The 14,057-nt window shown below is 39.8% G+C and overlaps 1 protein-coding gene across 1 annotated transcript in view; it reads left to right on the plus strand.

Moving 5' to 3' along the window:
• Window positions 1-14,057, plus strand: part of LOC119732930 — a 212,078-nt gene that overhangs the window by 113,855 nt on the left and 84,166 nt on the right. Inside the window, exons 70-77 of the mRNA XM_038206513.1 lie at window positions 1,817-1,956; window positions 2,240-2,402; window positions 3,102-3,172; window positions 3,890-4,044; window positions 4,312-4,519; window positions 6,545-6,763; window positions 9,352-9,652; window positions 10,020-10,228. Coding sequence (XP_038062441.1) covers window positions 1,817-1,956; window positions 2,240-2,402; window positions 3,102-3,172; window positions 3,890-4,044; window positions 4,312-4,519; window positions 6,545-6,763; window positions 9,352-9,652; window positions 10,020-10,228 — 1,466 coding nt within the window. The remainder of the gene's footprint in view (window positions 1-1,816; window positions 1,957-2,239; window positions 2,403-3,101; window positions 3,173-3,889; window positions 4,045-4,311; window positions 4,520-6,544; window positions 6,764-9,351; window positions 9,653-10,019; window positions 10,229-14,057) is intronic.

Below are 14,057 nucleotides of genomic sequence, written 5' to 3' on the forward strand. Positions count from 1 at the left end.
TAAGATTTACGATTCAAAACCCCACTTTTTGTGACCTTCGTCTAAAAGTTGGCTGTTCGTGACATGAACAGAATTTTCAGATGTGTGAACATTCCTATTTGACATCTGGTGACCTTTATGAGGTCGATAAACTTTGCATACCCTATTTGCCGCTATTTATCATATTTAATATTCCAAATGCCACCTCTTCATGACTTAAGTCTAAATAGTTCAAAACAAGTGTATTTTAATTATTATTCTACAGCATGTCATGAATTCAGACCCCAAGGACAATTTTGTTATGACCTCTGATATCCAACTCCCTTTTTGACGGGCAGATAGGGGCGCAACATAATACAAAAGGTACATTGGACAAGAATCACACTCTTACAGTGACCAGTGGGCTTGGTAAAAAGGTAAAAAATGTGGTGACCCAAGTCCATCTAGATACCACAGACATGACAGAGTGTAATAAGTACAGAAGAGTGACTATTGTCAGACATTTGTACATATTACATTGTAAAGAAAGTCCAACAGTCTTTTATCCCAGTCGCAACATGTTGCGTCTTCCAATTGACAAAGGGAAATGGAGGTCAAATTTCACCCGAATTTTTTTGTGGGGTTTGAATTCATTACATGACTGTACAATAATAGGTGAAATACTTTTCTTTTGCAATATTAAGGCTTGGGTCGCAAAAAAGGGTGTTTTGACAAATAACTAAAAAAAAATAGCGAAAAATAAGGTATAAAGTTCATTGACCTATAAAAGGGTACCAAAAGTCAGATTATGATGTCCCCATATCTGAAAATACTTTTCATGTTACAAAGAGCCAACTTCTAGACTTGGGTCCTGAAATAGTTGGGTTTTGAATAATAACTCTTATAAATATCTATAAATAGGGCATACAAAGTTCATTGACCTCTCAAAGGTCACCAGAGGTCAAATATGAAATGTCTCCACATCTGAAAATTTTCTTCATGACATGAAGAACCAACATGCGAAGTTTCATGCTTTAGTCACAAAGTGCACAATTTTATTACTCAACAGCCCCACTATGATAGTCTCAAGCATCCTGTGAAATCATGGCACCTTGCGTTGTCATTTTCAAGAAAAGTGGAATGTTTCTATCAATTTCAAAATGCGGTTTGCTGACCATCTTTGGAAAGTAACTGACTTTTTTTTTGAAATACTGCCCCCAATTTACTAAATTTAGTTACCCCACATTTTGTTTGCAATTGGTCTACATATGGGTGACTATGTGAACACCGGCAATCATGGACCTAGGACAAAAGTGTTAGGGCACAAACAATACGTCCACATTTGACCGATAGTCCATGATTGAAATTTTTGTACAAAACCAATGAGAGCTGTTGCTAAAAAGTTTGAGTACAAAGGAATGAGGATTAGGGACAATAGGGGATCCATGATTGCCGGTGTTTACAAAGATGTGTGAACGGGTACAAGCCAACTAGTCTGTCTCCCTGACCTGACAATTCCCTGATGTCTATACAATGCTCCTTTCTTTGTGAAGCATTTTTTCCTTGATTTTCCAACATCTATTAACACAAAACTTTAAACAGGTCAGTGTTACATGTAGTTGCTATAACATACTAACCCCCAAATCCATCCACTTCTGAAAATCACAGCAAAAGCTAATGACGTATACATTGTACTACCTTTAAAGTGCAGGTTATACATTGAAATGTCCTGTGTTATTATGAAATTAACCCTTAAGGGATGTAGATTGTTACAAATTGTTCATATCCCTAGTGGTAGCGGCTTTTGCCGATCCTACAGATTTAATTTTAATTTTGTTGACCAACTGACCTCCAACAGAGAAAGGTTTGGATGCTCTTGGTGGACGTATTGCCAATATGACCATAGGGGAGTTAGAAGCAATGCTGGATCTTCAGAACATCGACCCATTGACTTTGGTTCAGTTGATGAAGGAATTACGTGTTCTCTATAGGACCTTTGTAAGTTAAAGTTCATGTCTCTTTGCTTAGTTTCCGTAAACTGCAGACATTATCATTGGATAGAGCTTTCATTTATAATTTTGCGGTTTACTTGTGCTTAACAAAGAATTTTAAGTCATAGGATGTACGCAAGCACAAAAGCCGAAATTGCTTGCTAACCTGTGAAATACACTAACAGTTGGCATGGAAGATTTTGCTGTTGCGAGCTTGGATTCTTTGCTAATGGTAGCAGAGCCAGCAAGTTGAACCCTTAATATGCAATCCTATTTGTTTTTATTGGAAGATTGAGGAGTTCATCGATGTTATCATTAATGGCAAGGCAGATGACAACTTTAAGCAGTTTGATGTCGTCCTGAGGGGGAGGATTCCTTTCCCAAGAAGACAAGCCAGGTTTTTGCGAGCCGGCTGGGGCATGCTGGTTGGTGGATTTATCTACGTAGGTTTTTGTAAGTACCATCATAGAGCATGTTTAGTTGAGAGATTTAAACCCCCCCCAATAGTTTCTAAAGACTGCCCTTTTTGCCCTTTTTGCCGAGTTTTGGCGATTTTAAGCACGAACATTACCTCGTACATGTACGAGGTTGGCGCTTTTGGACTAACAAAAATACCTCGTACATGTACGAGTTTGGCAGTGAAAGAGTTAAGAAGTGCCCTTTGTTTCTGAACAAAATTTGTTAGAGCAATAACTTGAGAAATACTTTAAATTTGAACTTCAAATGTGGTTTATGGATTGTTCTTGTTAATACTAAGAAGCCTGTTGCTTTGGGGCCAAAAGGTCAAGGGTCAAGGTCACCGTGGCTAAAAAAAAAGAAATGTTGACAGCTTGAAAACTTGAGAAATACTTAACATGTGAACTGCAAATTTGGTTTGAGGATTGTTTTTGTTAATCCTAAGAAGCCTACATGTATGGGGCCGAAAGGTCAAAGGTCAAGGACACAGTGGCTAAAACATTAGAAATCTTGTATTTATTCTGCGATCATAGGGATTAATTCATATAAAACCTACAGAAAACACTAATGATGTCAATGAATGTTCCATGTTACCCAAGTACATGTACATGTACATGTAAGTTGATGTTAAAAGAGTGGTGTTAGATCATGGGAACAGTTTGTAAACACACCTGACTTGTTTCCTTTTTGTTTCAGACATTGAAGCAGGAGGATTCTTTGACATGGAGATACCACTGTCTGTTGCCTTTGTGTCCATGAAAGCACAGGTAGTATTATAAAATGGACAACTATTTCATTCCCAGTCTATTATTGCAAATAGTCTTGTCATTAGACCCAAATTACACTTGAAAAGATTTTTAAAATCCAAAAAGAAATAAGGGTTGTACGTCCTCCTCAACCTTCCTGATTTTAGGCTTCTTTTCAAAGAAAATGGTGCATGGTGTGCATGAGAATAAGTATTCAAGAAGAAAACACAAATGCATAAAAAGAAACCCCAAAACAAGGCGGGTTGGTTTAAAAACTGGATTTTATTGTTTGTCATGGATTTTCTCGTTTTGACCAAGCCATGTTCAAAACAATGTACCATTTTCCGAGGATTAACATTCAAGCCATTTCACAGACATTTCCGTATTAATAGGCACACTGTGCTCAGTGGGTTTTTTTTTCTTCATGAAAGTCAACCAACTGTATTTTTGCATCCAGTTTTCAAGACAATGATGCTCAGTGATGCATGACTCAGAAAACCTAAACACGGTATCATTGAAAAACATAGAGATTACGCTTTCAGATGATACCAGTTTTATAGCCAGTAAACATATCGTCTGTCCATACTCATTCTTTGAAGCTGGGTTTCCTTCTTTTTTGAAACACCCTATAGCATGCTGGGTATATTAATAAGTTCTGTGTAATTGCTTTAAAGATGTCCAGGAACAGTTTTACTTTGATACAAAGGAATTTATTTGAAGTGTTGGATATCCTCATAGGCTGGCATAACACCTATGGTAGGTGCATATGCACAGGCTGGTGTTTCTGTTGGATTCATCCTGTATGGTGAGTTGCAACTGATTGCTGATATGCTACACACTAGCTTTCCAACTGTGGCTGAGATTCTCTTCTCCAAGTTCCCACTGGATGTTGGGTAAGTGGATTGGGAATGAGCAGTTTAAGTATCCTGCAAAGCCATGGGAAATTCAAAGTAATATTTTAACAAAACACCTGTCAGACCCCAAGATAAAGTTCAATGTGTAGGGGGCTTGACAGAAGGGGTAAATGGGGACAGTTTGGGAGTATGACATAATCCTCACTGAAGACCAATGACAACTTTTTCAAGAATATTATTTAAGAAATTAAACACAGAAGACAGGGGAAAAAATGAGAATTGCCCTTCTTTCCCTCACATTATCAGATTAAAGATGGACATTGATATGATTCCTCTGATCATTCGGCTGAGAGGTTTGGTGACGTTGAAGATCCTCTTCTTTGGAAAAATAATTCTGTTTGAGACGGACATATGGCGCTACACATCTCCTGCTATACACAGAAATATATTTGATATTCACACCAAGGACCCCGATACATCACCTCCGGAGATTGAAGCATACTCAACACCAGTGGTATTAAAACAGTTATACAATTTAATTCTATGCAATTTTTTGGGTCATCCCTGCTCTTTGGCAACTTAAAACCCTGATGTTCTCTTTAGAAATCTCCAGAGTTGTAGTTAAGTCCTGGAATGTCAATCATTAATCAATTACAAGTCATTTGGTCTCAAGTGAAGCCCTATTCAAAGGAAATGTGGCTAACATATTCCCTTTTGAATTATGGGCCCTACTTGTGATTTGATTTGTGATTGACTTGTGATGGACCCAGCTCAAAAACGACTCTGGAAGAGCCTTTATCCAATTAAATCCTGGCTAGAAGAGACTGTAATGAGTCAAACCTTTAGTCGCTGATGCATCTAAATCATCCAGTCTAATTACTCCCTGTGCCCAAAACTGCCACAGCACTCTGTGGTTATATGAATTCATCAGTCGATAAAACACAATTTAATACAATGTTGTGCAGTTTACTAATGGGACAAAATAAACGTGCTTACACAGACATTTTTGGGAACATCAGGCTTTCCCAGACTGTTTCCATGTGTTGTTTGTTCCAGTTTGTACATCCATGGCTCTCTTGAAACATTGGTATCTCTCTTGAAACATTCTAACTGTTCCTGGTTTCTCTGATTCTCCTTCAAACGATAACATCTTTGTTCCCGTATCATTTTTTTGAAGCTTTGCCTTAGTAATTACATTCCAAGTATTAAACATTCAAAGTAAAAGTTCAAAGTAATTCCAAGTATTTACAGGGCTGTAAGTGGACCTTTATCAGGGTACGCCATCTTGAAAATAATAGTGAGGCAAATACCTTAAACAAACATGGCGGTATAAATAGTGTGTGGTGAACGAGTGATTCTCACGAAGTAACAGCAGATTGACTATCTTGTAAATGGATGGAGAGCTCAAATTCCCTCGAAACATCAATCCAATCCAATTCAATTTCAATTCGATTCAATTCAAATCAATTTATTTTTACGCATCATGATTAAAACATGAAATTCTACATCCAGTGTCAAACAGGTTATTATCCGTATTCTACGTAGGTCATGTCTCATTGTATTTTTAAAGAGGTTGTGGAATGCCGAAGACATTTCCGTCATTTTTTGGGTATATGTGGCCTAAGGTGTGATGAAATAAAAACGACTATTGTGTCTGTCATGAAATGAGTACAAAAGGTACTTTTGAGAGCTGTTTTTCAGGTCCTGTTTCGACCCGAAAGTGCAATTTGTGTAAAAGTCGTCGTTGGGGGCAGCAAACAACACATAGTAAATCGTGACGTAATAAACAGGACTCGTTTATATTACGCTGCATCGGGATCGTAGAATATAAAAGCCTAAAACAGTGGCCGAACTGAAGTTTCCGTGTAGTACTCAATTGTAGTTAACGCTGTAGCACTGCCCTCAAACTTCAGACTTTCTGTTTTCACATTTCCATCCATGGCACTTACATTACAAGGCTATCCGTGAATTGTCATTCACACAGGACCTGTCATTTCCCAGAAATAATTAAGAGGAACTGGAGCCTGATACGAACATGAAGACATTTCTCAACGGTCGAGCACTGTACCCCAACTTGTTTACATGCAAAATGATACGGGCCTTCGAGACACCCGTCTATTAGTTGAACTAATTTGTAGTTTACTAGTCGGAAACTTCAGTTTGGCCGCTGCCTTAGGCTTTATATTCTAAAATGCAATAAGACATGACCTACCTAGAATTCACATTGATGTTTCGAGGGAATTTGAGCTACCATCCATTTACAAAATTGTCAATCTGCTGTAACTTTGCGAGAGTCACTCTTTCACTGCACACTTTATTTATGCCGCCATGTTTGTTTGTGTTATTTGCTTCGCTTTGATTTTCAACCTGGCGTACCCTGATAAAGGTCTATTATTAGGCACCAAATATATGTGTACATAAATATCTGTGAAAAAGTCAGAGTCCACTTACATCTCTGTATTTAATTTATTCCCTCCAAGCTCATTCTTCTCTATAGCAAAACTCAGTAAAGTTGCTTTAAAATTTGTGTCCCATGAAGGATGCCGCTGGATCCACTAGGAGTGCAGCAGGCACTAACTTGTGTAGTGTTGAGCAGGTTCCTGGACTAGACTACACAGAGCCAGCCTTCCAGCTGGAGATGGTAGCTTTTGATGACAAGAGCTTGGTGAAGTTCTTCTATCAGGTTGGGACAGCACCTGGTGGCAGTGATGTGGTCTCTAAGACAGAGTTTGGTGGACCCTCAGCTATCATTTCACAAGTAAGAACTACCGTAGGACAACGAAAAGTTTGTGCCCAAGGTCTTAAATCTTGGTTTATTGAGGGAGACATGTCTGGGAATTGTTTTATGTGTAGTAATGGTGTAAGAATATGTTGTTTTGAGATCATTTGCGATTTGTCATCTTATTCAATATTTGTCATCTACTTGATGTTATAGTCTGGATTGTAAAACAGTACACTTTCGCCTCAACTACATTCACTATTTGGTGGCATGAGTGGCTAGTGCGTAAGGCACTCCCCTCTCACCATTGTGACCCCGATTCCCGGATGCGGACCATATGTATGTAGAGTTGTGCGTTGGTTCTCTTTTGTGCCACGAGGGTTTTTCTCCAGGCCCTTGATCCGGTTTTCCTCCCTCTGGAAAAATCAAACACTTTCAATCTCAGGCTGTGCTCCGTGGTCATATATATGGGTTGATGTGGCTGGCAGCCAAAGGCGCCTTTACATGCCTGCGGCTCGATCACGTTGTAGCCGCGTCCTTTGCAATTCAGCTTCTCAGCTGCGAGTAGGGATGATTAATTTCTATTATTAATTTGTCATCTGCTCAATTTTGTAGTCTAGATTGTAAAGTACATGTAGTACACTTTATGAATTGATGTTATATTATTCATAAGATGGAATTTGTGTAGGGGTGGTTTAAATTCAATTTTAGGTTTTGCCATTCACCGATGTATTTCTATAGACACTGTGTTCTCAGTGTTGTCCCAAGTGTATTGTGAGAAAAAAAATCAGTTGGGTGGGATTCGAACCTCCTGCTTACTAGTGCAGACGTCTTACCACTCAGCTTGCTGGGGTCTGCTGGCTGGTTCAAATCTGATATAGCAGTGGGTACCACAACCAAATTATTCATAAGATATTAATTTGTATCGAGATGATGTAAGTTCAGTATTAGATTTTGCCCTTCACCGATGTATTTGTGTTGTCCCAAGTGATTCTGAGAAAAAAAAGTTATATTGAAAAACTTACTCAAAATGCTTCTAAAACACATTTGGACGTCCAAAAAACGTATTGTGAAGAATTACCAAAGAACTTTGTGAAGAATTACAAATCCAACGTCAAAGTGAGATGGGATACAAAGTCAACCAACATGCAACAGCGATGAATTCAACTACAGATGTGTACGGAAAACACCAAGAAAAAATCTCGGAAAGACCCCTACGAGAGGAAAAATGCACAAAAACTATTTCATGGATATATCCCTCGCATGCATTTTATGAATACAGTCACATTATGGATAAGGCCAAAAAAAAAAGTCTCTGGTTTCTGGTATGCGCGCGCGTTGCCGTAGCCATGCGCGTCGGCAAAATAAAAAAGGTTTTTTTTTCATTGAAAGATGATGTCTCAAAACCGCCAAACTCACTGGTTTGACTGGAATCCTGCTGCTGCACAATTTTAATGTGTTTTTAGATTGGGTTATGGTCGAGAATAAGCTTTATGTGGCCTCTCTGGACTCCCATATGTTTGCATTACATGTAAGTTTAGTCGGGCACCATTTGCAGTCATCAGACATTTGAAGCAAAAAAATCAGGTAAAAAAAAAAAAGCCGCGTCCCCGTACCACTTTTTGGGCAAGCTCCATACCAGAAACCGGAGACTTTTTTTTTTGGCCTAAAAAGTACACTATTTAAAGTGAGCCACAGTTTAAACTTAAATTTATCTCACAAAATAATAACAGGTCCGCCTGACAACACTCACCCAGCACTGGAGGGTTTCAGGACAAATTATGTCCCATGGCCGGTGTACATGTAGGCTAGCACAAGTAGCAGCCCCTGCCTGATGTACTATTATGCTGTATACAAAACAGAAAACTTTGCCTAAAAAAACCTTTCGTGACGCACAGCACAAACCCCATGGTCGACTGAGCAGTTAGGAAAATGTATTACAAATTATCAATTTCACCCGCCCAGCCGCGCCAATGCAATGCGTGCACAACTGCCAAACAGCAACGTGTATGCCACACGCAAAATCATGTGCACTCAAAAAAGATGAATTGTGACGGTCATGACTCAAAATTACAAGCTAAAATCTGCCATAATTGGTTTCTACCCAAGCCATAAAATATATATTCTAGCTCCACAATAAGCATGCTTTCATGTTATATATAGATGCCCACAAAGATCTCCTCAGGGAGTATTTTATAAAAGATTTTCTCACCAAGAGCCATCCAGGTCGAGGCCTAGTCTATTCCAGCTGATTGGGAAAAGGAACGCTGCAACACAGTAAGACGCAATGGCGCCCTCAGGGGGATAAGGCGATAAATAGAATTACACACCCTTACATAACAAATGACAGCTATGCCATAAAATATTTGTTGGACACTGTTGTGTTTCTATGGCAATTTTCTATTGTGTTCTATTGCCCGCTGTACTTTACATTGGAAAGAAAAACAAATAATGAAAGTATAAATAATGAAAGAAAGAAAGAGTATGAAATTAACTTGAAAAAATGTCAATTTTTAGTCCTTATTGCTTTGTTGTTTATTGTGTTTACTAACACAACTTAAACGTGTAGATTTTTAGGTGCATTCAAATTTGAACATTTTGTTGAATGATTTTTTTTCTGTCTTTAGATTCTTCTAGGAGGACATCCTCTTTACTTCACTGTTTACGCCATGAACAACGGTGGAGGCACTTCCACAGCTACCTGCAGCCTGCCGACCTTTGACATCACCTTGCCAACGGGTCGCATCACGCCAGACTTCACCTCCACCAGTCACCCGTACATTCTCCGCGCATCGGCCGTGGTGTATGATGACTCCGTCATCTTGATGCAGAAGGAAGGCATCGGGTTCGGCCCTGAAATCTGGGGCGATCAGATTGTATCATGGAATACCATAAATATCACTGAGAGGCAGAACCTTGGAGATTCAAGTAAGCAGAATCTGGAAGAGTTACTTCTTTCCTTCTGCATTAATTTATGATGCTAACCAACTTCTTTGAAATAGGTTTTGTGCTTTTTGACATTGAAATGGGGGGGGGGAGGAGAAGGCAATTGTGCCGTGGTCATTCCTTGAAAATTAGAAGATACGATGGCATACCAATGAGAATAACATACAAAGAGCAATGTTTGAAAAAAAAATGCAGGGAATTGGTAACAGTAGTGTTTGAGCCACTGTTGCATCTTAGTGTTATCAAATCCAGCAGAAAACAGAGTCCTGATGAAGAGTTTCTGAAAAGTAAATTTCATTGTACACTTTACTCGCTTCTCAAAGTAACGTACCCTTATTACCTGAAACAGTCAATGACTTTCACTACTTCACCGCTGACAAGAAAGGCCGCCTCATCTCCAAGCCAACGTCAACCATCATCCATCGCAATCCCAACTTCTGTGCGAGGGACTGCCTGGCCCTCCCAGAAACCAAATGTCTGAGTATCAACTACAACTATCGGGACTTCACATGTGAACTGCTGGAGGAGATTGAAGGTCATGGGGTCGAAGTTCATGAGGTAAAAACAAAGTGTCACAAAATAATTTGTGCCTGCCATGTGTAGTTATTCAGTCTGTTGAACACAAGATGTAATACAAGTATTATTGTGTTAAATCATCTTGGTTTTTGCATATATTTTGGCAAGTTTGGTTCCTTTTATTTGTATCTGTTTACTTTTTTTAATCGGCTTTTTTGCAATGTTGCGGAAAGCCTTTGTTTTTTTCTGATTTTTTTCTCCCCCCTTCTTTTTGTTCTCAACCCAAATCCCATAGACTTTGTACATGTTTTGTTCTCCCTTCTTTTTGTTCTTCTAAACCCAAATCCCATAGACTTTGTACATGCATGTTTTGTTCTCTACAGCACTTTTGGCGTAAAACAGTCTTATTCCTTTGATACTTAAATAGACAAAGACCATATACCAAAGATGTTCCACAAAGATGGACGTCATGTTGACGTCATCATATGTCATGTGATGTCATCTTGAAAAATGTGTATATTTGTAGGGTCCTTCGATATCAGAAATTCTGATAATCGATATATATTTGAACTAATATCGATAATATTCGATATAATGAATAGTATTTCCAACGCACGTTTCAAATTTAATTCTTGCTGACCAGGCAAACAGAGGTGTGTCAGGCTGATTAAAATGTACCTAAAAATCATTTGTGTCCATTTGTCATACCATCATTGTAGTATCCTTGCATGAAAGCTATGTATATAAGGCACCTAGTGATCTGAAACCACACACCCAAACCCAGACATTACCTCATCCACATTGGAATGCATGAACCCCAACTTACTAAATGAATAATGAATAAGGCCCCAACTTGGATCAGATTGCACCCTAGAACAATGTAGCCCTTTGATAAGCATAGAACCACATGTGATGTACTGAGATGTATGGAGACACAATAAACCAAGCAAGCATTGAAGCAACAACTATTATCCATGTGCTAGTGACAAGCTCACTACATTACATTGGCGACGAGGACGGGATAACAAAATTGGGAGGATATATCAACATGTCAACTTCCCAAGATGGCACGAGGCACCAAAGCTGCACCAGACCACCTCTAGACATGGCAGATCACAACCTTGCCTTAAATATTCTCCGCATCCCGGATCAGAGGATCCCGCAAAAATGCCTACCACAAGATCCAGTCATCACCCTCGTGATCATCCGAGCAACAGCAACTGCTTCAAGCCACTTCGCAAAAATCTACTGGAGTACAGAACAGCAGATGGGCGCCACACATGTTCATCAGGCCAACGTCATCGTCAGCAACGACCCACCAAGCTCTCCGGATAGCGACTCCGAAGATGACTACGTGTTCTAATCGAACAATATCAGCCAACCACCAAGCGTGTTATCAACAACACCGAAGAACAACAAGCGTGTTAATCACAACACCAAGAAATGAACAAGCGTCAAGTCTGACCAACAAACGAATGAGCGTCAACTCTGACCAACAAACAAACGAACTTCACTCTGAATGACAAGCGTCAACTCTGAAGCGTCAACTCTAGCTGTTCAACAAGCATCAACTCCGACCAGCATGGACGAACAAACGTCAACTCCGGCCTGGCCAAGTGGGCCAACAATAATATCTGCATCCACAATGGAAAGAGAGTGCAGCACAACTAGAACACCAACAACTCTTTGGAAACAACTGAACTTTAACTGGAACACTGATCATCGGAACTTTGAACACTGATCATCGGAAACAACTGAACTGAACTGGATAAACCGCAATGAATCTCTTTAAGTCTACCCACCCAGTACAATGATCATACTTTCGTTTAAACTTCACACCAGTCTAACTTGATCTACTGCTTCATCATGTTCATGAACTTTGAACATCGAACAGTGAACATTTCTCTACTAATTAACTGTATAAAATTAGATTTAGATTTACATTGATCAACTGTATTTCAAAAGTTAGATCTAGATTTAAGTCACCATTATATTATTCATTGCTAAGATCTCACTCGCTGTATATTAGCCAGTTCCTTTCTAAGGTGAGGAGGGATGTAGTATCCTTGCATGAAAGCTATGTATATAAGGCACCTAGTGATATGAAACCACACACCCAAACCCAGACATTACCTCATCCACATTGGAATGCATGAACCCCAACTTACTAAATGAATAATGAATAAGGCCCCAACTTGGATCAGATTGCACCCTAGAACAATGTAGCCCTTTGATAAGCATAGAACCACATGTGATGTACTGAGATGTATGGAGACACAATAAACCAAGCAAGCATTGAAGCAACAACTGTTATCCATGTGCTAGTGACAAGCTCACTACATTACAATCATGTCTCTAAACAACTTTCTCTTGTCAGAAACAATGACTTTTCTGCTGTCCGTATTTTAACTTTTTTTTTAAATAATTGATGATTCAGTAGAATACCCCCATTTTCCGACTAGTCCGGCAAGCTTTCCTTCGCTCTGCAGGTGAATGCACGCACGGTACATGTACGTGCGGCTTGCATGCGATAATGATACATGTAGACTTGGTCCCGCCGCTGTAAAGATAGTACCCCGGTAGCTGTTGCTGGTTGTCATCGTTTGTATGAAATCAAGGGCGGATCCAGAACACAATTTTTGGGGGGGCCAAAAAAATTTTGGTCCTCCAAAAAAGTGGGTCCAAAATTTACGGCGTGGGGTTCGGGGCCCGCTTAAGGGCCCCGAAAAAAAATTTGGATTCTAGATGCTCTGTGGTGCGATCTGAGGCAATTTCTGACCACTTTAACCAATGTTTTTTTGAGGAAAAGATGGTGGTGTACTCATTGCCTGCCTTTTTTGCGATGTCACATATAAAAAAAAAAATTGGTTTCGTTTTGGGGGGGGCCATGGCCCCCTTTGGCCCCCCCCTGGATCCGCCCTTGTATGAAATCCATATGCACATCTCACCTAAATAGAAAAATCAGAGTTCAGCCAGCTGATGGTGTCTTTATCCAACTCCAGGAGTCTAGGGATGCTGTGTGGAGATTTGTCATGTTTGTAGATGGGGCAGGCATTTGTGATGTGCTCCATAATCTAGATCTCTTCACAAACACAGCTGGGCGATGATCCTACTCCAATATTGTGCAGGAATTATTGCGTACGTCCAAATCCGCTTCTGATTCTATTCAGGTTGACCAGGCCTTTCTTGGAAGGTCACAATAACTTGATTTTGAAGAGGGCTGTGTTATGAATTTCTTCAGATTGGTGGTAGATGACTGCCACTGTTCTGACCAGCATTCTGATATCCAGGTGGGGAGGCTAAAGGGGGCCTCTCTAGCGTCAGCTCAGCAGCTTGCATTGCAAAATGTCTTTGGAAAGACGCTGATATCGTTAGCTCGGTGGTCGAGTGGTAAGACGTCTGCACTAGAAAGCAGGAGGTCGTGGGTTCAAGTCCCAACCGAGTGATTTTTTTCCAACTCAGGAGTTAACACACTGAATTTACAGTGTTTGAACGTCGGTGAAGGGCAAAACCAAATTTGATTTATAGTGGAGGTTGTCATGCAGATGGAGAGGAGAACTTGCCACGAGGATGTAACTTCTGGACTCAACTTCTGGAGGAACTTAGTATGGACATTATCATTTCCCCGATGCCTAATTACCATTCTTCAGTGACTTCAAATCTGTTTCATCCTCTTCCAAGTTGCAGGCTTCAGACATGGAACTTGATTCTGGAGTTGACTGGAGAAGCTTTTTTATCTCAGCATTAACTGAGCAGGTGTGGGGCTTTGGTCGCGGAAGATCGATCTTTCCACTTCCCATTGTTGACTACAACTGAGGCAATGGAGTTTGCTGTAACAGGACACCAATATGGCCAAAGTGGATGCTTTAAT

Source organism: Patiria miniata, unplaced genomic scaffold (genome assembly GCF_015706575.1).
Source record: "Patiria miniata isolate m_02_andy unplaced genomic scaffold, ASM1570657v1 HiC_scaffold_1, whole genome shotgun sequence".
Taxonomy (NCBI): Eukaryota; Metazoa; Echinodermata; class Asteroidea; order Valvatida; family Asterinidae; genus Patiria; species Patiria miniata.